The 22,334-nt window shown below is 37.0% G+C and overlaps 1 protein-coding gene across 8 annotated transcripts in view; it reads left to right on the top strand.

Annotated features, from left to right (window-relative positions):
• mcf2la (mcf.2 cell line derived transforming sequence-like a) overlaps positions 1 to 22,334 on the top strand; it is a 75,404-nt gene that overhangs the window by 2,429 nt on the left and 50,641 nt on the right. For 4 of the 8 annotated variants that reach the window (XM_079861958.1, XM_079861956.1, XM_079861953.1 and 1 more), the window contains exon 1: positions 2,082 to 2,614. The exons of 1 other annotated variant lie outside the window; for it this stretch is intronic. In XM_079861958.1, the coding sequence (XP_079718084.1) occupies positions 2,452 to 2,614 (163 nt within the window). In that variant the 5' untranslated portion in view covers positions 2,082 to 2,451. Of the gene's footprint in view, positions 1 to 2,081; positions 2,615 to 4,091; positions 4,162 to 18,974; positions 19,358 to 22,334 lie in introns of those variants that run through there. 3 more of the 8 variants (XM_079861955.1, XM_079861957.1, XM_079861959.1) reach the window with 2 other exon arrangements.

Genomic DNA, 22,334 nt, shown 5'->3' with positions numbered 1-22,334 from the left:
CAAGCAATGTGCTAAATTATGCTAGCAACACATTAAAACATACTAGCAACATGCTAGCAATAGCTGAGTCTCATTTTGAAAGCTGCGTCCTTCTGAGGTCACATTTGTCGGTGACATACGTCATCGAGGATGTCTTATTTCAGAAAAGTAACAATTATAAATGGACTGTTATTCCTGAGGTATAAAATACCTCGATGTGGCCTCTGGAGGGCGCAGCCTTTGAAATTGTGTTAAAACATGCTAGCAACATGCTAAAACATGCTAGCAGTGTGTGAACATGCTAGCATTGTACTTGGGATGGGATAAAGCATGCTAGCATCGTACTAACATCATGCTAAAGCATCCTAGCAACATGTTAAGAAAATGCTAAAGAATGCTAGAAACAGGTTAGCAACAATAAAACATGGTAGCTACATCTGGCAGATAGAAACATGTAATTTAACCACGGCTTTACTACAAATAAAACAAAACAAAAACATGGTTGATATAGTTAGGTATAGTTAGCATGGTAACCACAAATTAACCATTGTATTTGTAGTAAAACTGTGGTTATACAAATGATATTCAATCCGCCAATAAACATGGTTACTTTACTTTTACCATAATAAAACCATAGTTAATTTTCATAATGGGTGGTCTGATGTGGTTTCTTAGTGATCTTATAAGGTCTAATTGGGTCTCAAAAGGATTTTAGGGACAGAACTGGTTTTTATATGGTTTCTTGGAAGTCTAAAGGCCCGTTCACACCAAGGACGATAACTATAAAGATAACGATAAAGATATAATTCTAAAAATCGTTCTCCATATTAAAGAATAACAGAGTTCACACCACAACTATAACACTGACAGCCAATCAGAATCCACTCTAATTTAAAGGTCTCGCGCATTTAAAATGGATCAGGATCATCCGGGCGCGCGCGTGCTTAGAATAAAAAGGCCGTTATCGGTCGCTGGTGTGGACTCATATATAGTTATCTTTATCGTTATCTTTATAGTTATCGTGCTTGGTGTGAACGGGCCTTAATGGTCTGTTTAAGATTTTATTTTGTTTCCTTTATTTGTTAAGGAATCAACAAATTGTTGTTAAGGAATTTGTTTCCATCTGACTTACTTTCTGTCTATCTGACAATTCAACCTTAAAATCTCAAGCTTTTAAAACTATTCATGCTTTGTCAAGCCAACATCAAATCATCGATCTAGTTTTTGTTTTACAGTATAGTACGGTAGATGTTTTTCCAGTGACATTATTTTTGATTGGCTCTAAAAAGCGTTGATGTTCCAGCTCAGGTTAGCCACAAGCGGAAGCGTAAAATACAATACTAACAGCCTTTAATCTGTAATGTGTTTTATGATATTACATCATAATTTATACACTTTTACCTCTATTATCTCTGTATTTATTGGCTCTAAATACTGTAGAGTGTCTGAGGGTTGCTGTGGTAACGGGTTCTGTTGCCTTTCAAGAGGAGGCTGTTTTCTTCTGTAGGGTTACTTCCACCGTGGTAATAGGATGAAAACTAGAGGCCTAAATTACATGCTGTGGAAGCCTTTGCCCAAACCTTGGCAGGCGGGTTCTCCCTCTCTCCTCTTTTCTCTGTGTTCTCTGAAGACAGTGACAAGGGTGAAAGAAGGAGAGAATCAGAGCAAAGAGAGAGAGAGAGGTAGAGAGAGAACTATCTATCTATCTATCTATCTATCTATCTATCTATCTATCTATCTATCTATCTATCTATCTATCTATCTATCTATCTATCTATCTTTTGTCAGGTTTAGCTTACTTCTGGTCAGATTTGTTCCCAGAAGTAAACACACACTCACCTATACATCTTACTATATCACAAGCTGATAAGTCAACTACCCTCTCATTCCTAGTACCACAATTAACTCTCAGATTTGGTATTTAAGAATTTGTTTGTAGAGCATATGTTTTGAAAAGGTTCAAATTCATTTAGAGGTTTTATTTCTGTTTAGAAAAAGTTAGTCAATTTGTCCCCTAAGTGGCGCACAAGAATGCTGGAGATTAGAGTCTACGTATGCTTGTGTGTGTGAGTCTGTGTGTGTCCGAGTGTAATTAGCAGAGCAGAAGGGGATTTGTGCTAAAACTCTCCCTCCCCTCTCTTCCACTCTTCTTCTCTCCTCTGCAAGAATACGTGTGTTTATTGCGACAGCCTGCATGAATGCCGGGGTTGTTTCCTTACAGACAGGAGGTCCGAAATGTGTCTCTCTGCGGTTCCCATCTGACAGAGGAAGCCCTTTGAGACCAGGGCTGCTGTAGTCTTCCCGGCATTCTCTTGGATCAGATCGTCCTGGCTTGGGATTTTATTGGTCTTGCTTAGTTCAGATTGCAGGACTGTTTTTAGCATTGGACCGAATGTGGATCAATCTGAATTGGTTTTGGGCTGGTTCAGGCCGAGCCGAGACCTGTTGAGACTGGTTTAGGGACCAGTTTAAATGTCTCTGAACGAGTTTCTTCAGGAGGGCCAGGACGCCCCACAGCGGATCCTGTCTCGACTGACCCAGCTCCTCTACAACCTATCGGCTACAGTCTTACAGGGAGTCCCCTTCTCTCCTTTCACAACCTTCAGCCGCAAGAGCTCCTGGAGGGACTGGAACGGTGAGAGAACTGAATATCATTGTGTGCATGTGTGGCGTAGCTGCTTTCAGATGGTTTTGCTGAGGAAACAGGATGGAAATTGCTGACTGAGTCTGTTAGTTTGTGAATCATTCAGTTTTAGGACTATTCTTTATGACATTTATAGGAATAGTTCAAGCAAAAATTCAACTTCTGCCATCATTTACTCACCCTCATATCATTCCCAACTCATATGACGTTCTTCTGTGCAACTGCAGAATTTTTGAAGAATGTACCAGTTGAACTTTTTCATGCAGTTTCAATGAATGAGAACGGAAGCTTTCAGACTTAAAAAATTAAGCATTTGGGGTTTTAAATTTAAGGCATTGAAGCCTGAAAGCTCCAGCCCACCTCAGGCGCTGCCAAGGCCACAAACGTCCCTGAGACGGGCCACCCAGGGATGGAGGAACGAGCTCTCCGGGAGATGGTGACTGAACCACTCCCTCCCCCGGAGGAGGGCCGGGTGGAGAATTTTTGTTTTGTGTCTGTTTCTGTTCCCGAATTTTCAAAGAAAGAGCAAATTCCTCTGTTCCTGGGTCCCAAGAGGGCCAGACTGGCGGTGTGCAACCCCGTAAAGCCTTGCCACCCCCAGCCCCCTCTTGTGTCGCCAGCCGGCAGCCAGGTGCGGTTCGAGGACCCCGATTACGCCTTCTCACGAACCCCCTGCCGACATGTGGAGACGGGTAAGTGTTGAACCGTACTCAGACTCCACTTTGGGCCGCCCTCGGCCGGGTCCCTGTCATCCACTTCGCTGCCCCACCCCGGGTACGTCTGTGGTGCCTCTGGTCCCCCCGGCCCGGTTCGTGGAAGCCTGGAGAGTGCTTCCCAACCGGTCCAGCTGGCTCCTCCACACCATCAGACTTGGCTATGTTTTTATTGATTACAATTGCATGGAAATGATCTACATGCACATTTTTTCAAATATCTCCTTTTAAAAAGAAAGCCACACAGGTATGGAATGCCATGAGGATGAGTAAATGATGAACAGAATGGATTAACTATTTCTTGAACATACTGTGACCCCAAAAAGTCTGATGAAATGAAATGTATACGTTTGAATTTTTAAGTCAATTTAAGTGAATATTTGTCCATTTATTTGTGTGTGTGTGAAGTTGAAAGGTGGTTTCCTTGTGGGATTTCTCTCTCATCATTGAGATGCATGTGGATGGCCCATTGCCCAGATCACATTGACACACATCCTCTCTCTCTCTCTCTCTCTCTCTCTCTCTCTCGCTCAGACACTTTGTGCTTAAAGTTTTGTTTTCACAGTAAACCAATGTGCGTCTCAGCACAGAGCTGAACTGGCATATTTAGGGATCACGCATGGCACAAGAGACGTATAAATATTGTCAAATAGCATATCATCTCAACTTCTCAAAAAAATAATCACACACATACCAACTCGGAACAAACTGAAGAAGTGCATTGCATTGCTTTGCATACAGAATACAGTGGACAGACTAGGGAATACACACTCAAAAACAAGGCATTGACAAGGACAGTGGAACAGATGTCTGACATCCTGAAATGTGAGTAAATCTGATCTTAAGCTTCTCTGTGTCTGCTTCTTGCTCTTAATAGGATGCCGCTTAAGTCTCAGTGTGTCTGTGTGTATTTGCTCTTTGATGTTTGACTTTCTGTGTGTTTAATATGAAACGACTCCTCTAGCATCCTTGTTATGTTGTCACACTCTTTTGTTCTGTATCAGCGCTATGCAGATGAGTTTATTTTGAACTTCATTATTTGTCATATTCAGACACCACATCTTTTTAGACTGATCTCAGACCAGCTTTAGCATATAGTCTTCAAAGTCTTTTATAATTAGAATATGAAGTTTATACACCCCATCTAGCACCAGTTGTCCAATTTTCCAGTGATTGCCTGTGTGTATTGTTCTTTTAAGGCAAGCGTCACTATAACAATTGCTTATGTTATTTTAGTACCATTTTTGAGACAGTGTTAACATTTTATTAATATTTTGAATTTGAATTATTAGTTTTTATATTTATATTTCCCATTTTAATTTTAGCAATCGTTTTTTGTTTTTTTTATAGTTACTGTCTATATTGTTTCTATATAGTTTATTTCAGTTTAAGTTAAACTAAATGAAATGAGAAATGCTGCCCTGGCAACTAGCTGAAATAAAATAATTTTATATTTTATTTTATTTCAGTTAACATTTATTTTCTATTTCAAGTAATTAAAATGTTTTTTTATGATTTTGGTTTTTGTTAACTATATAACCCTGTTGCTCATACTTAGAGTTTGAGGTATATTTGATGATCTGACATATTTTGCTCTACTTTTCTTTGTATAAATCATAGCCACGTGGAGTTCTGCAACCTGCTGTATATGTTGTAATGGTGTCTGGTAATGGTTAACTTCAGCTTCAGGTTTGAGCGGTTTGCGTGAGGTCAAAGTATAATGGACAGCGGTTAGAGTTGTGAAGTGGTGCTGGGTCCATTTACCTGTGTGTTTGTGTTTGCTGTGAGAAGTATATCCTTATAGCCAGAAATGGAAACGGTGTGCTGTTTCCTTCACAGACCTGGGAGGACACGAACCAGGTACACGCAGAGCCCGCGATCAGGTACATGTGTTTGGTTCACCTCTGAGACCTTGAAATGACTTCTGAGGCTATGAGAAGTATTCTGACATGCTGAAACTCTACATAAAAAACAACTAATAACTTTTAAATAACAAAATAAATTAAAAAATGGGACCTGTGGTTAAAAAATATGTAAGCAACATTTCTGGTTTTAAATATTTAAATTATTTACTGTGAATTATTTTCACTTCAAAAAAACTGTACATTTTTAACAGTATTTGACTTTAAAATGACATGGAATGTCCCATTAGATCTGAAATAGTTGCTCACCTTAGAGTAATGGAACCTAACCAATTTTTTTTTTTACTGTATGATTTTTAGAGAAAAAAACTGATACTATATTTCAAATGAAGAGCGGCACGAATGACGCGAATTGGGCAACGCGTTTGCCGTGAAAGCTCTATATTCGCCTCAATCGCGTCTTCCGTGCAAGTTGACAAATTTCAAAGTTTTTAATCGCGTGCGCAGGTAATGTGAAAATCAAGAAACAGACCGCGAGTAATCTAGAGCGAGTAACGCGTTGCGAATATACACTTTGCGTTTGCTGTGAACACACCATTAGAAGAGATCTCAAACTATCAAATCTATCCACATCTTAATTTAATTATTTTTAGATATTTGTTGACAGTTCTTCATTTGTCCATTTAAACACTGCGCGCCTATAGACTGAACACGTAATAGCCATGTGCATGACCTCACTGTTTTCACAAATACTTTTTTGTAGTTTACACGGAGACGATAATGGTATCGTTTTCAAAAGCTTGCACTTTGAATCCCATTTTCAAAAGTTTGCGTTCTCAGGCCCCCAAAACGGCATTGTCCTGTAAAGGAATTACCCTGGAAATCCAGAGTTCTCGTGAGAGCACAATTTGAATTTGCTCAGTGAGTTTACTCTGGCGTCGAGTAATGATGCTCATTAACTATGCCCTTGTATCAGAGCTACACCAATCACATCGGGTTATCTGATATAGGCGGGCCAGATTTTCAAATGCATGCTTGGTGCCACCCCTCGAGCTGGCCGATTTTCATTAGTCGATGCCAGACCATTAATCTTTCAGATTTAGGTCTGGATTTCCAGGCTATAAAGGAATGGCCTAAACGCATAAAAAGTTTTTAGTTAAAAACAGTGTAGTGTAAACTGCACCCAAAGGAGCAACCAAAAGTATTCTTTTGTGTTCTATTGAAAGTCTGATGATAATGCAAATGGCTATGACATTGCCTCTCAAATCACAGATAAGAGACAGATGTGTAGTGTGTTTGTGATCAAGTGAGTAACTGCATGCGTGTGCAGAATGGCTTTGTTGTGGGGCGTTACCTGTGTTTTACATGGGCGTGATTATAAAACAGTGTCACGTTCCTGACTGCAGCGCTCACACCTGAGAGAGAAAGACACAGCGTCTCAGAGAGGGAGAGACAGACTGAGATATTTCAGGGAGGGAATATTTGCAATGTGAGGACAGACGGGATGTGACAGTAAAAGAGAGATTGAGACTAAGTGAAGGAGGTGAAATGATACTGATGGAGGAGACTGGGACGCAGCTCCGGCCCCCGGAGAACTGCAGGAGCTTGGTGAAGATCCCTTTAGAGGAAATGGAAAGTTTCTACAGGTTCATTGTTTCCTGCGATGAGCTGATCTGTAAGTTCCTCTTATGTCATGTGCTGAGAATATGAGAAGTGTTTGTGTGGAACTTTGTTGGTTTTCCCAGAACTTGTATTATGATGCATGGTGTTGTTGGTAGTAATGTATCAGGGGGTGTTTTTAATGTGATAATGCATCTGTCATCTGAATATGTGCTAGTATCCGCATGGTTGTGTGATGATACGCTGTCAGGTTTAACAAGCTGAATGTATTTCACCTACAGGAATAGTTACCTAAAAATAAAAATTAATTATTTATTTACTAATCCTCATGTTGTGCCAATCCAGTATGCTGCTGTAATATGCTACACATGTTTAAATCTTTATTTTATAGCTTTTACCACAATGCTCCATATTGAGCAACAGAGTTATTTTAGTATTAATGATATACCGTTACAGTATTTTTTTACTCTTTTGAATTAGCTTTTATTCTTATATTTTATTTAATTTTTTATGTACTTTTGTCATTTTAATTAGTTTTTTATATATTTAAATGTATTTTATTTTAGTAACTTTAGTACTTCAACATCAACTTTTTTAAAAAGTTTTAAGTTTTTCCATCTAATATTTATATTTTATTTTATTGCAGCTTTATTTCGATTAACAAGAAATGAATAGTTTTAGATTTAGTGTTAGTTAACAATAGCATGGTAACCTTGGTCTGTCAATCTCCAAAAAAGGACAAAATAAACACAAAATTACATCACTTATTCCAAGTCCTCTAGTCACTGTCCCCATTGACCCTCCCCTAAAGCTCTCATTTGTTTCCAGAATTTTAAAATGAAACATCACATGGTTACCAACCAGTGTCTTTTTGATGGCAATGATGTTAACGCACCATTTTACATTTTTGATAGTTGATTTATGACCTTCTTTGGAGCTTGACAGCCCCTTGTGACGCATTTCTTCCAGTGTCCAAAATGTTTTCAGTGTTCCAACAGCATGTAGCCTAAATGACAAAAATGTTGGGTCTACTGTTCCTTTAAAACTTACTAGGTCAACCAGAATTTATAAGAAATAACATGCTTTTAGTTTGGTTAACTAGCTAAGTTGTCCTTATCCAATGAAACATCTGACATTCCACTTGTCATGCGATTCCAAACATTTGTAGACAGGATATTGTAATGAGATGCACCTGCTGGCATGTTCCTCTGTGGGTGTGGTTCTTCTTCCAGCATGGGCTTCTCTCAGACTGTCTGTCTCTGTGCTGCTTAAGTGTTTTACATAACCTTTGCTTTGGGATAACACCACGACCACGGACATCAAACAAAGAAAGACTGAGCTCTTCTCTAACACACATGAACCACTGAAGCGGTAAGAGGATACAAGTCAAGAGCATGTCTTTATTTGCCAATGGGGTTGGTGAGGTTTGCTTATAGTGTTATGAGGACACAGTTCAGAAGGGAGGGTTGATCTTAAACTACTTTAGGTTTGGTCTACACTGTTTATTTTGGATCAGCTCACCTGGTTTATGAAGCCTCTGATAATCAACCTAGGTGAAACCTAGGAGTCGGCCATTTTGGCTTTGAGCATCCAGCATGTGGCTGTATAGGTTTCTGTTGTTTATGCCATTCAGGCTTGGGTGAGCTGTGTGCAAGTGCATTCATTTGTAGTGCTGATCACCAGAGACTGAAGCTATGGAGTCATCTCTCATGGGAGCACAGGCAGTGCAGTAACAAACTGCCTATAAACACACTTTGTAGAGAGCTGCAGCAGCTATGCTTATACAACACCAGAAATCCCTGAGTGAATTGTGTTCAAGGTGGTTTTGTATCATTTTTAGACATGTATCTGTGATACAGATCAGTACTAATCCACTATACATTATAGTGAACAATGCATTAGTCTTGTGACCTTCTCTCTTTGATTTAGCTGTCAGCGTTTGAGCCATCAGCCTTTTCCTCATATTTGTTTGCTCTGAGTAAACGTCTGGCCTCTCTGAGTTCATATATACTCGGCAATACTTGTTTTATCGAAACAGCCAATGTTGTAGTGTACTGTACTCAAGCAAATATCATATTGCGTGGGCTTTACTCTTTTCAGACACCAGCACTGACAGATCAAATATGAGCATTAGAGCTATGAACTATTTAGAGAATTAAGAGATTGAAGCATTCACTATGTAGCGGTTTTCTATTTTTCCATCCATCCGTAGTTCTCTCATATCACTCATCATTATCATTATTATAGCCTCCTGGGACCCAAGAATAGACTTTTGTCCACTGTAGTGGACATTATTTTTTAGTGAATTTCTCTGACGTCATACATGTCACATGACACAACCTGGGTGTCCTGTAAAGAGCACATTCAGGACTTTTCAGAGATACCAAATGTTTGGAGGTTTCACCATGAAAACAACTTCTCCTTGGTCTTTAAAAATGTCTGACATTAATTTAGTGATCAAATGTAGCATTCTTATGGAAATATGATAATATATTGTAATTATAATTTAAATTGGACTACTTTTCAAATTGTATTTCATAAAACAACATCTCAGGAAAATGTTATGGGGTTTCAAATAAAAAAATTACTTTCTGTTACAGAACAGGGCATTGATTTCAAACGTGTCCACTGTAGAGGACACCAGGACTTAAATCATGTTTATCAGGCATTTTGTGAGACACAACAAGTGAATATGGAAATAAATTATACATCAATATTCCTATAAAAATATTAGATATTATTATTAAAATGTTGCCAATTATTACTCCAATTATTGCACTTCTTTTTTCATTAAATGTTGCTCCAAGAACACATTAATGTGCAAATTAGATACAGTGTATAGATACATTGCATTGAATGGGAATATTAATTTATGGCCATTTTACCCACATATTGCATAAAGTAAAATGGTGTATCAATTCATTCCGTTATTTCTTTCATAACATAGTTGAGAATAATCTTTATACAAATTTTGGTTGAAAAAATCCTGAAACCCCCAAATTTATTGGTGATTGAAAAAAAATCCCATTGTTTTTGCCTATACATATAATTTCATGTCATTTTATTTTTTAAACAACTTAGTCCTGGCGTCCACTACAGAGGACATAGCATAACGTATGAATAAAATATTATTTTTTTAAAAATGTTTTTTTAATATTTGTTTATTGTGCTCTAAACAGTTTTGATGACATGGAAAAAAACTAAATTCACAAAACTTTTTTTTTCTGGGTCTCAGGAGGATATACATTATAACTTATATACACACACGCACATATATATGTATGTGTGTGTGTTTATCTATATCATTCAATCTATACAGGCTATAGCTGAAAGCATTATTAATTTGGCAAAAGTATTTTTTAAAAACAAACATTAAATTGCATGTTTTTGAATTCTGCAGAGATCTACCGACCACTGCCCCCATTATCTCCTCTCGTCATCATTTTTCATTGACTTTATGACCATCTCCCCTTTGGCTTTACTGTCAGTGTGTATTAGAGCCACTGGCCTCCGTATGGTTGCTACTCTTGCAGAATTCATACTTGTTTTGGAAGCTCATGAAATAGTGTGTGTGTGTGTGTACTTAGGATTTTCAGAGACAGACATTGACTGTTTGCATGAATGTGTTTAGAGGCATGAATGTTACTCAGTCATTTTAGTGGAAACCATTAAAATATTTTTTTAAAGAGTTTGCATGTGGTTGAAGAACCAACATTTTGCCCAGATCAGCTGCTAATTATTTCTGCATTTGCTCTGGGGTTTTCCTCATAAGTGTGAAGTGTTGAATAATTTCCTCTTATTTGTATGCCTATTATCAGTTTGATTTGGTTTGGAACAAGAAGTTGGTCTGAAATTATAACTATTACAGTTGAATGGTATTAAGTTTAAAAAATAAATAAATACCTTGGTTTTATTGTACTTTACTGATCAATATATATCTGTATTTTTTTTCTTTTTTCTGTTTAACAACCCAGTCTTTTTACATACCTAAACACCCTATAAATATTATTAATTGTAGGGCAATTTTTACCCATTTCTTTCCTGTCTTTTCTGTGGAGATCTCTATGTGAAGAGTTCAGATGCAAAAGCCTCTAAGTGCCATCTGAAATTTTCTTCTAGAATGATAATTTTTTTTATCAAGCTTGTATATTTAAGTTCAGTAATTTCACTTAAATGACAATTCATAGGTAATTTTCATTGCCATTTAACTGAAATTACTGAACTTAAATATACGAGCTTCATAAAAATGATCATTCTAGAAGAAAATTTCAGATGGAGGCCTCTGAACTCTTCATGTGTGGACTTCTGTATTGTTATTCTTAGATTAATTTAAGTATGCACATTTTTACATGTGAAATAAGAAATGGATTTATTATTAAAAGGGATTGTTCATCCAAACAAATTGTCATCATTTACTGACTTCTGCGAACCAAAAGAAGATATTTTGGACCCCATTGACTTTGATTAGAGACTAAAACACTGAGATTCTCTTCATAATATCTTCTTTTCTGTTCCGCAGAAGAAAGCAAGTCATAAAGGCATGAGAGTAAGTAAATGATGACAATTCAAATTTGTCTTTGATTTCTAAAGTTTTCCAGGTTTAGAAAAATTAGACATATAAACACACACAGTATTTGCTAAAGTCTTCCTGTTTGGTAAAACTGTGTAAATTTAAACAGCCAACAGTATGCATGGATAATTCGGACAGGGAGTGGAGGATGAAGCAGAGGCCTAAACAGACTGTGATTCGGTTACAGTGTCTGTGCTGATTAAATCTGGACGATAAGGGGGTGTGGTGACATGGATGTCCCCCGAGTATAGCTAACCGCTACTGCTAACGGTCGTCCAGACGTGAGAGCACGTGACGACTGTCGACACTGATGTAGGTTAATGATGGGAGATTGTCCCACAGGCATGACAGAATGTCCGGAGATAGAATGAATCAAGAAAAACAAGTGAAACATTTAGACGAAATAAGAGAAAGCATAATCTCATTGGTAAACTATACTTAGTATGTTGTTCAAAGGAAATGCCTGATCTTATGACAGCTTTTCTCCTCATCTTTGGGATTTTACTTTAATTATAAAAAGGAAATTCCACTCTCTCCTTGTAGCTTCAGAGCCTGAAGAGGAAGTTCTTGCATCCTTCTTGTTGTTGTTTGTTGTTTTGTTATAAACCAGACATGTTGTCATAGTAATATCCTGTGGAGCCGTGGACGGTGTTGTATTCATGTCTCTGTGTGTTCCTGGGACTTACAACATGTTTTTTTGCAGGTGCTTGACAGAAAACTACCTTTTGTCTTTTAGGCTTATTTAAGCTTGTTTCCTGTTTCATTATAGGCTTGGTGATCAAAAGAGCAAGCACAAAATAAAACTGGTTTATCAGGGTTGTTCGGACCATTTTGGCAATAAAAAGTATGGTAACACTTTACCATAAGGTTTAATTTGTTAAAGGGGACCTATTATGCCCCTTTGCTTTTTTGGGGGGGTCTACTAGAATAGTTTGAAGCGCTTCAAGTCTTTCATGCTTATTTTTCACGTATTTGCAGCTGTTGCAGCACCTCTTTTCCCAGTCTGTCAGTAACGCTCTGTTTTGTTCCTGTCTGAAGCCGCATCTTCTGAAAAGCTCAATGTGCTCTGATTGGTCGACTGGACCAGTGTGTTCTGATTGGATAATTGCTTCGAGCGTGTTTTGGAATTGTCACACCTCTTAATGCGCTGTTAACTAACATGAACATTTTTATTAACTAATATTAACAATGGTTAATAAATGCTTCAAAAATAAATTGCTCATTGTTAGGTTATGTTTAAAGGGATACCCCACTTTTTTTTTAAATAGGCTCATTTTACAACTCCCCCAGAGTTAAACAGTTGAGTTTTACCGTTTTCGAATCCATTCAGCCGATCTCCGGGTCTGGCGGTACCACTTTTAGCATAGCTTAGCATAGATCATTGAATCGGACAAGACCATTAGCATCTCTCTCAAAAAAATGACCAAAGAGTTAGTTACGTTGTGTACTAAGACCGACGGAAAATGTAAAGTTGCGATTTTCTAGGCTGATATGGCTAGGAACTATACTCTCATTCCTGCGTAATAATCAAGAAACTTTGCTGCTGTACCATGAGTCCAGCAGGCGTAATGATATGACGCAGCACCTGAAAATAGGTCTAATAGGTTAGACAAACTTAGTCCCGGTCACGTTGGAAGTTACCGAGCTGGGGACTATTTTCAGGCGCTGCGTCATATCATTACGCCTGCTGGACTCATGGTACAGCAGCAAAGTTTCAATATCCAAACTCTTTGGTCATTTTTTTGAGAGAGATGCTAATGGTCTTGTCCGATTCAATGATCTATGCTAAGCTATGCTAAAAGTGGTACCGCCAGACCCGGAGATCGGCTGAATGGATTCGAAAACGGTAAAACTCAACTGTTTAACTCTGGGGGAGTTGTAAAATGAGCCTATTTCCAAAAAAAGTGGAGTATCCCTTTAAGGTTAAGTTTTTGCATTAACTAATGTTAACAAATGGGAGCTTATTGTAAAGTGTTACCAAAAGTATCTATAATTTGTTGTAATGACAGAGATGTGTAAGTGTGGAGTTCTTTTTCAATTGCTCTGCACATTTTATTTACTTACTATACTGTGTCAACAGACACGTGATTCCAGGAGCTGTTTGTGATTTGAAACTTGTTTATCTCATGAATCTGATCTTTGTTGTAATCTCAGTGAATTGAGGATTTGATTGGTTGCTGTTTGATCTTTAGATGTGCTGCTGTGACCAAACCCATGCAAATAGCCACCACAGACTGCATGAGACTGATCACATGACTAGCCGTGTGTGTGTGTGTGTGTGTGTGTGTGTGTGTGTGTCTGACGTTTGCCAGCGACATCATCTGATAGGATGTTTTGATGTGTCGGATGATCATTGTGTTGAGCTAACGTGAGTTGCTCTCTCATTCTCATTGAAAATTCCCGCTTTCTGGTAAATTTGCAGTCATATGCTCACACCAGCATTCGTTTCCCTCAAATCTGCTGATTGACTGTAATTAAGGATTGTTCCCTAAAGCTTCTAAGGAAATTTAGTTGTTTTTTTTTAAACCCTTCTGCCTTGAACTGCTTTAGATTCAGGTCGAGTTGAGCAATCTGGCTGTGGATAAGTGGGGGGAAAAATATATATTTCCACAGCAATACAAGAATTACAGGAAAACATCTATTATGAAAGACGATTTCCTCCTAAGATACGAAGAATCATGTGCTTTCCTAAAAGTGTCTCTTAGTAAAAAAATGCATCCTTCCCTCCCTTGTGACTCAAATGAACACAAGAGTTCGTTTAAAAGAAGTTCTTAAACATGCACCTGAAATGCCACAATAAAGACTAATAAACTACGAGTCAGGAATCAGGTTACATGTAGAAATTGTAATAATAATATATTTATAATAAACAATAATACCAATAGTTATAATAAATAACAATAATGATAATAAATAGTAAGGTTAAAACTAATGATTTAAATGCTTTTAAAAGCCTAACCAAAAATGTTATGGATATTAATATTGTTTTCATTGATTGATTTAATGTTTACGTCAATCAGTTTGAACTATTTACAGCCAATTTACTGTTTTTCACTGAATAAGGTGACTTATTTTTTGTATAATTAATTAATAAAAAATAAAAAAATACTGAATGTCATGAATGTTGATGAAATATAGTAGCCTATTTTAAAGGGATAGTTCACCCAAAAATGATAATGCTGTCCTCATTTACTCACCCTCATGTTGTTCCAAACCTGTATGACTTTCTTTCTTCTGCTGAACACAAAAGAAGATATTTTGAAGAAAGTCGGTAACCAAACGACTGATGGACTTCAATAGTAGGAAAAAAAAAATACTATGGAAGTCAATGGGGACCAGCAACTGTTTAATTACCAACCTTCTTTAAAATATCTTCTTTTGTGTTCAGCAGAAGAAAGGAAATCATACAGGTTTGGAACAACATGAGGGTGAGTAAATGAGGACAGCATTTTCATTTTTGGGTGAACTATCCCTTTAATATGGATACTTAAAGATGTTTCATACTAATAAAAATATAAAAATAGTAATAAAAACCACTGTATTGTATGTTTTAAGGATGTTAAGGTTAAAGGTTGAGCTTGTAGTTTGTTTTTTACAATTTTTAACACTTTTATTGCCTTTTTTTAAAGTGAATTTGGCACTTGACAATCCCTTTCAAGTTCTTCATGTTTGCTATAGAGGCTTCTGATTGTTTTCCTGTAATGTAATATATGATTAATGTTTATTAAAAGGGCTGGTCACCTTCACGAGGGCAAATATAATGTCAGTTAATCCATCATCAGACGCTTCCCTCCCTCTGATCACTGGATTTGTTGGATACAGTGTGTTACATAATTTACACACAATCTATCTAATCTTAGCAATAGCATATATGAAGTATCGGTTTCATTTTCTGCTGAATTGCTCAGGGAAACCAGTATGCCAGAAACAGGATGTCTGACCAAAGTTGCAGAAACTCTGTTTTTCTCATTATAACTTCTGCAGTGCTGTAGAATTATGAAGGACGGCCATATGTATCCTGTCCTGCTAGACTACATTTATCTGAATCAATAGGCCTTGAGTCTATTTTTCCTCCCATCCCACTGTATGCTCAGCAGACTGTTAATGTAGATATGAGATCAGACTCGTCACAGGTCAATTTCAACTGGTTGCAGATTAAAAAGGAGAACTCTGGTCAATTTTATCAGCCATTTTTTTGTAAATTTGGAGTGCTGTCAGTACAGAGAACAACGACAAAAATCGGTGTTGCCTACACCGTGTTATCCTCTTTTTAAAATTTGCACCCTGTTGACTTCAATGGGGCAAGTTTTAAACCTGCTTTTAGCCTCTTAACATCCTTGATGTGCCCAGCCATGTTGAGTGATTCCTTCAGAGTGAACACGAGTGAATCTGACTGCAGTAGATGTGAAAGATATGAATAAAAATTATGTTAATTCAGCCAGCGCTCATACCTGTATTTACATCCTGTTTTCGAATTTTTCAAATTTACAAAAAAGTGAGCTCAATGTTAAAATTGACCGGAGTTCTCCTTTAAGAATAAGTTCTGCCAGGCAAGCATAGAGTTTGACTTCAGAAATTGCAGTTATTGCTAATATAACTGCGTATAATGCAGTTTGGGAAGCTGATATCATATGATGCCATCTCGGTTGTGTGACTCTGATTGGCTAGTAATTTTGTTGAAGTAATTCCTAACCGCATTAGAAAAAGGCTCATGTCATTCACCATCGTTTTGAGGGTCTCTCTTTTTTTTTAAAGTATCGGTTCAGGCATCGTTTAGGTACCGTTTTAAAAGTATCGATTTGGCACCGGTATCGAAAAACCCAAACGATACCCAACCCTACTTATTTGTATCGCTCTCACATTCAATCGACTCATTAAATTGTTTGGAATAATATGAGGTGCAGAATTTTGAACAATTCGATGAATAATTGGGTCACATGATCAAACAAATCCAAAGTCGTGCCATTTACTCTTTCTGTAATGTTTTCTGGGGTATGGCAGAAGTAGTCTGAGAAGTTATTTGATTAAAAGTGATGGGTTTGTGAAGGGCAGTAAATTGAGTTTGATTCCTCTCAGAGAACAAACATTGAGGGCTCATTTCTCCTTTCAGCTTATTTATACCCTCACTTCCACATAAAACATGGAAATCCCACTGTGCTTATCAACTAAATGTCTACACTGAAGTGTGAATATTTTTTTTGTTAAATATTATATTTTAAATTAGCTTATATTTTTATATGATCAGTTTTCTTTTGAATGAAATTTTTTGTAATTGTTTTTTTTTTTTTTACTATTCAGGTTTAATTGATTTGTTTTATTTTGTTTACCAGTCAGATATTTGAGTGCTTCAACATTTCAACTTTTTTTCAGTTAGTTACCGAGCAAATTAAATTTTCTGATCTTTGTTTAATTTAAGTTTTGTTTATGTCAGCCTAATTTCAATTAACAAAAAGTTTTTAAAAGCATGTTTTAGTTAATTACTGCTACATAATTATCAGACGCTCTTTAGTTTATGCAAGTTTAGAGTTCATTTAAGAATAATTTATTTAGAAATATACTAAATTAATGTTATAATATATAATCTATTATTAATTAATTATAATAATTAATGAGATATCTTTATTTAAATGATTCTTCATAGTGTAAATTCGACTACACTATGCAGCCACACAAAACAATGCCCTTTTTCACTTCCAGTTCCCTCTACAATTATTTTATACTCTGTTATTTAACGTCTCTGTTTATAAGTAGATTTACACTGAAGCCCAGAGGGTCTAGCTCACTGGCATAGTGTTACTGATAAGGCACAGAAAGGGACATTGTGTTTGTCTTTCTAAAAGTGAAAGCCAGCCTCTCTTAAATAATCTGTAGAGTGTGAGTGTCTCAGACGAGCATGGAGTGTGTATATATAGACGGACACAAGATCTAAGAGGAGAGAGCCAGGGGATTTCCAGCGAGAGTGCCTGAACTTGACCTACAATTTTAAGGTCTTCCTGTTGTATGTGGCCTATGACCTTCAGGCAATGAGAGAGCCTCGAGGTGAAGATCGCATATCACAAAAGTATACCTTCCCAGATACACCTTTCTGTAAACTTATCTGTGACATTGTCTGAAAATAGCATGTACCGCATTAAAATGCATGACATGGTGTCGTTGTTTAAGTAACCACAATGCTCTAAGAATAGAGTACTTACAAAAAACTCACACTTGAGAATATAGTGAAGCTTTACCTTTTTAACATTGGCAGTCTTTGCTATTGTTCTGCTAATTTATAAAAAGCTTGTTTTGATGTCTCTCGCTCTCTCTATCTCTGTCTCTCTCTCTCTCTCTCTCTGTGTGAAGGGTTTTGAGTTCTATCAAAGGCTTTGCAGAACTATAGAGCTGTTTAATTCACAGCAGCAGACTCTCTCTGCACAGACTCCAACCACAAACGTGTGTGTGTGTGTGTGTGTGTGTGTGTGTCTCTCTCTCTCTCTTTCCCAGGCTATTTGTGAATACAGACTTACAGGGCCATTCACTGTGCTCTTATGGATTGCTTGCCGATCTCCCTGACACTACGCTATAAAGGTTTCTCATATAAAAGATGTTGAACTGTGTGTGTGGCACCCCTGCATCTCCATATGTGAGAACAGTGCAGAGTAAAAAACAAAACAAAACAAAAAAAACTTAAATTGCAAATTTATCAAAAATAACTATTAAATTATTAAAATCAGTTATATCTGTTAATGTTATTTAATGGACCTGAGCTAACAAGAACTAAGTTGTATTTGTATTAACTAATGTTAACAAATATTAATAAATACTATATCAAATGCGTTGCTCATTTATAGTTAGTTAATTAATACATTAACATTAGGACCATACTGTAAAATGTTACCAATATATTTGATAAATAACAAGATAACGTTAATTAACCGAGAGTTATTAAAAAGGGTTCATGTTGAATTGTAATAGTGAACTAAAAGTTTACTATTTGAAAACTATTAAAAAGTGATAAATTCAAGATAAAAAATAAGACTAACTACTTCAATCATTCTAGCAATTAACTTTCATGTATTCATTTTCTATTTCAATTGTATTATTATAATAATTTCCTTCTTTATTTATGTGGATGGCAAAAACAGTAAAATAACACTAGTGCAAATTAAGTAAACAAACAAAATACAACAAATAAAATAAATATATGACATAAAAAAAAAAAAATACAACATTAAAAGGGATGGAGTAAAGCTGACTAAATATGCCAATTACTGTAATGGCGATATGAACATATTGAATGTATAGTAACGTTCTCTCTCTCATTCACTTGAATAGAGTAGACTAGAGTATCATCATAGATGATGAAGAAATGTTGACCGCTGTGATTTGTGTGCTCCGCCCTTCCGTCCAGCCCCAGTATTTTGATTGGTTGTCTATTATTAATCCACAGGTCCCTGGCAGCGTAACAAACAGAGAAAACTGCTCTCGCTCCCCCATCGCTCTCTCTCCCTCTCTCCCTCAAACCTGTTAGCGGCAGGACGATTAGAGAGTGTGTGTGCGTATGTAAGAGCTTATCCTCTCCCCCCCCCAACCAAACACACACACTCACACACACACAGGTCTCTACAGAATTGCGTTCTGGTTTGTTTAAGCGGCTGCCCTGGGGCTTTTTCTCCTTTTATCTCCACCGTCTGTTGCTTCCACCTGCACATTGTGTGTGTGTGTGAGGGGTGTAACCTGATGCCGGTGGAGTTCGTGTGTCTGCCTGTCCGTGTCTGTTGGGAGATGAGGATATGTGAAGTGCGTTGACGGACAGTTTAGCCTGGGTAATGCGCGGCTGCTTGCGTGAGGATGAAGCCCCAGAGATAGAGGCACCTGAGGCAGGAGGGTGACCGGGAAAGGTGCACTCTGAGCGGGATGGAACTCAACCGAGTGTCCCTGCTCTGTCAGGACATTACCAGACTATGGCTGCAACTGAAAGTGTTGACAGGTAGGGGACTGAACTGGTCATTTTATCTATATAAATTGGGTAAATATATTGAAGCTGGTCAGACGTGTCCTGTTTTCGGGTTTGTCTGGTGTTTTTATATTCGTGTGGAATTTATTCAGCTTTACAGACTTTACAGTATGGTTGAGATATTAACTTTAAGATGGAGTTTAGGAACCTTTTGGGTTAAAACACCCCTGCATTGTTTGTTTACACTTGTACACTGTAAAAAATAAGTTGCCTTAATTTTAAGTTCAATCAACTTGGATGTCTAAGTCATTTCAACTTAAATTACATTAAACTGACTTTAAAAAAAGTTGAATCTTGTATAACGTCTAAAAAAGTGAATTCTTAACTTATTTTGATGAGTTAAAGCAATGTAAAAACATATGTTGTCATAACTTGTTGATCATATAATTTTTTACAGTATATCAGAAGTCTTTTATTATGCTCACCAAAGCTGCTTTTATTTGTGAGCCATTCAAATTTGTACAATTCAACATGACAGTTTTCTATTGAGTAGACTTATATTTATCACACTCTTCTTGTTCTCTTTGTTGACAGTGCCTTGATCTGAAGGTTATTTGTTCAACTTTCCCACAATTCATTGACTGGCAAGTTAAATTGCGACCCTGAATTTGAACGTAAACTCCCCCTCCCTCGCTCTGTTTTTTGCTCTCAGATCGTGAGAAGCATATTGTTTGTTGGTCAACGGTTTGTAACAGTTTCACCCGTGCTCGTTGGCTGTGGCCATCTGGGTAACTTTTGGCACTGGTCTGGGTTTTTGCCAACTTTCAGAACCCACTTGGACTGGCACCAGTGTTGTTTTACATTCAAAGCTTTGCTTCAAGCCTGTCAATATGCACAGTGGTGATACTGGTTTTGTATTACTTTAGCTCTGAATGCTCACCATGGACAAAATTTTACTGTGTATGCAAGTAATGGAAAATATTTGCTTGTTGAATCTAGACTGGCATGCTTTCAGTGTAACCATGGCCTCAGGCTATATAAGACATGTAAGCGAATGGAAATGTTGTGGCATATCAAGTCATGTTAGATGCTGAATCAAATGCTGAAATAGGTTTTATTTAGCTGAGTTGTTGAAGAAAATAAGAGCAGCTTTAATAAGGGAAATGTCAGAACACAGATACCTGAGTGGTGCAGTATTTTTTTTACCATTTATAGGGCGGCGTCCAAGAACATGTCCAAGAGTATGTGGGGTGTGACTGTCTCTATTATATTTGAGTCGTTTCTGTTCTTTCTAGAGAGTGTGTATTTTATCCACTATAAGATTATATGTGCACTTTCATGATTTTAACTGGGTTTTAAATTTTCTGGATGATATTTGAATTGTGTTTGCCTAGGCAAAAGTCATGGGTGTTGTGGATAAATGCCAGGGCATTCCTGAGCAGTTGCTAAGGTGAAAGGTTTTCAGTATGTTGCTCTGCAGTTGCTCCTTAAATGTGTATATGTATATTTTATAATCCACCAGACGAAAAGTCACTTTCTAAGTAATAGCGCCTGTCTTTTCAACAAGTCCGACAATTTGAGAAATCCATAACTGGAATGGATGGGATGGGTTGCACACCAAAGTGTAATGCGCTACCATTCAAAAATATGTTTTAAATATATGAAGTCTCTTTTTTCACCAAGACTGCATAAACTACAATAAAACAGTAATATTGTGAAATATTGTTACAGATTAAAATAACTGTTTTCTATTTTAATATATTTTAATGCAAAGCTGAATTTTCAGCATCATTACTCCAGTCTTCAGTGTCACATGATCCTTCAGAAATCATTCTGATATGCCGATTTATTGCTCAAGAAACGTTTCTTATTATAATCAATGGTGAAACAGTTGTGCTGCTTCATATTTTTAGGGAATCTGTCTGTGATAAATTGTTTTAGTTTTTCACTTTTGATGATATGAATATGAATTAAATAAATTTTAAATGGTAGTGTCTTACAGTAGACTTAATAGTACGAGCAACCATAATAGTGATGCAAACAATTCTCATTTTTACATGTTTACAGACGATTATATTTTCTCACTGTTCTGGTTGACTGCACAGGGTTTGTCATGACAATTTTTCTCACTATGATTACTTAGTAACCATCTGTCTATGTACGTCCAGTATGGTTGTTATGTGTGTGGCCAACTACAGTGGTTTTGCTGGGTCCAAGTCTAGAAACTTTTAACTCTCCAATATCATAACTGAGAGAGAAAATAGAAAATTGTAAAATCATACCCCGTAATCAGTAACATTCTGCATTTATTTACTGCTGAGATTTTTTTAAAGACTCTTTTACAGACAGTGTGACCGTATTTTATTTTTGTTCAGTTTGGACCACAAAGATCTGATATACATTCAATTACATTGTTAAAGGGATGAGCATTGGAATGTAGAAAATTTGACCCATTTGCTGCGTGTGTGTGTGTGTGTGTGTGTGTGTGTTCTGATTCTTATCCTTCCAGCCTGGCAGATGGAGACTCTGTAAAGTGCAGCAATAATGCCAAATGTTAGTGCATGAATTCTTCTGTCTGCTGTCTTGAACACATATCTGACAGCACAGACGCAGCTGCCCTTTTTGTTAGCAGTTGGTGTGAATGTATAATGATACGGCATTGTTCACATTTGTCCATGCAGCTGGAGTCAGACCACATGTCTGCATACTGTACATCATTACACACACACACACACACATGGTTACAGCGCCCTCATGACACTCAACCATGTGCAATGTTAATGGCTTATGTGGGACATCATTCGTTAAGTTGTTTGTGTATGTTATGAAATAATGAGCTGGTTTGTAGTTTTGCGTGCTGAAGATCAGAGATGCAATCGGTGTGTGTGCGTAATGATACTATTGTCCTCTGCTTTATAGCTGAATTGTAAATTGAATTTGTTTCATAATTGAACAACTGTAACATTGTAACACTGTTATTGAACTAATTAAATCAACATTGAACTGAATT

This window comes from Squalius cephalus, assembly GCF_949319135.1.
Source record: "Squalius cephalus genome assembly, chromosome: 2".
Lineage (NCBI taxonomy): Eukaryota > Metazoa > Chordata > Actinopteri > Cypriniformes > Leuciscidae > Squalius > Squalius cephalus.
Note: the sequence above shows the minus strand (reverse complement) of the source record. Positions and strands in the feature narration are given on the sequence as shown.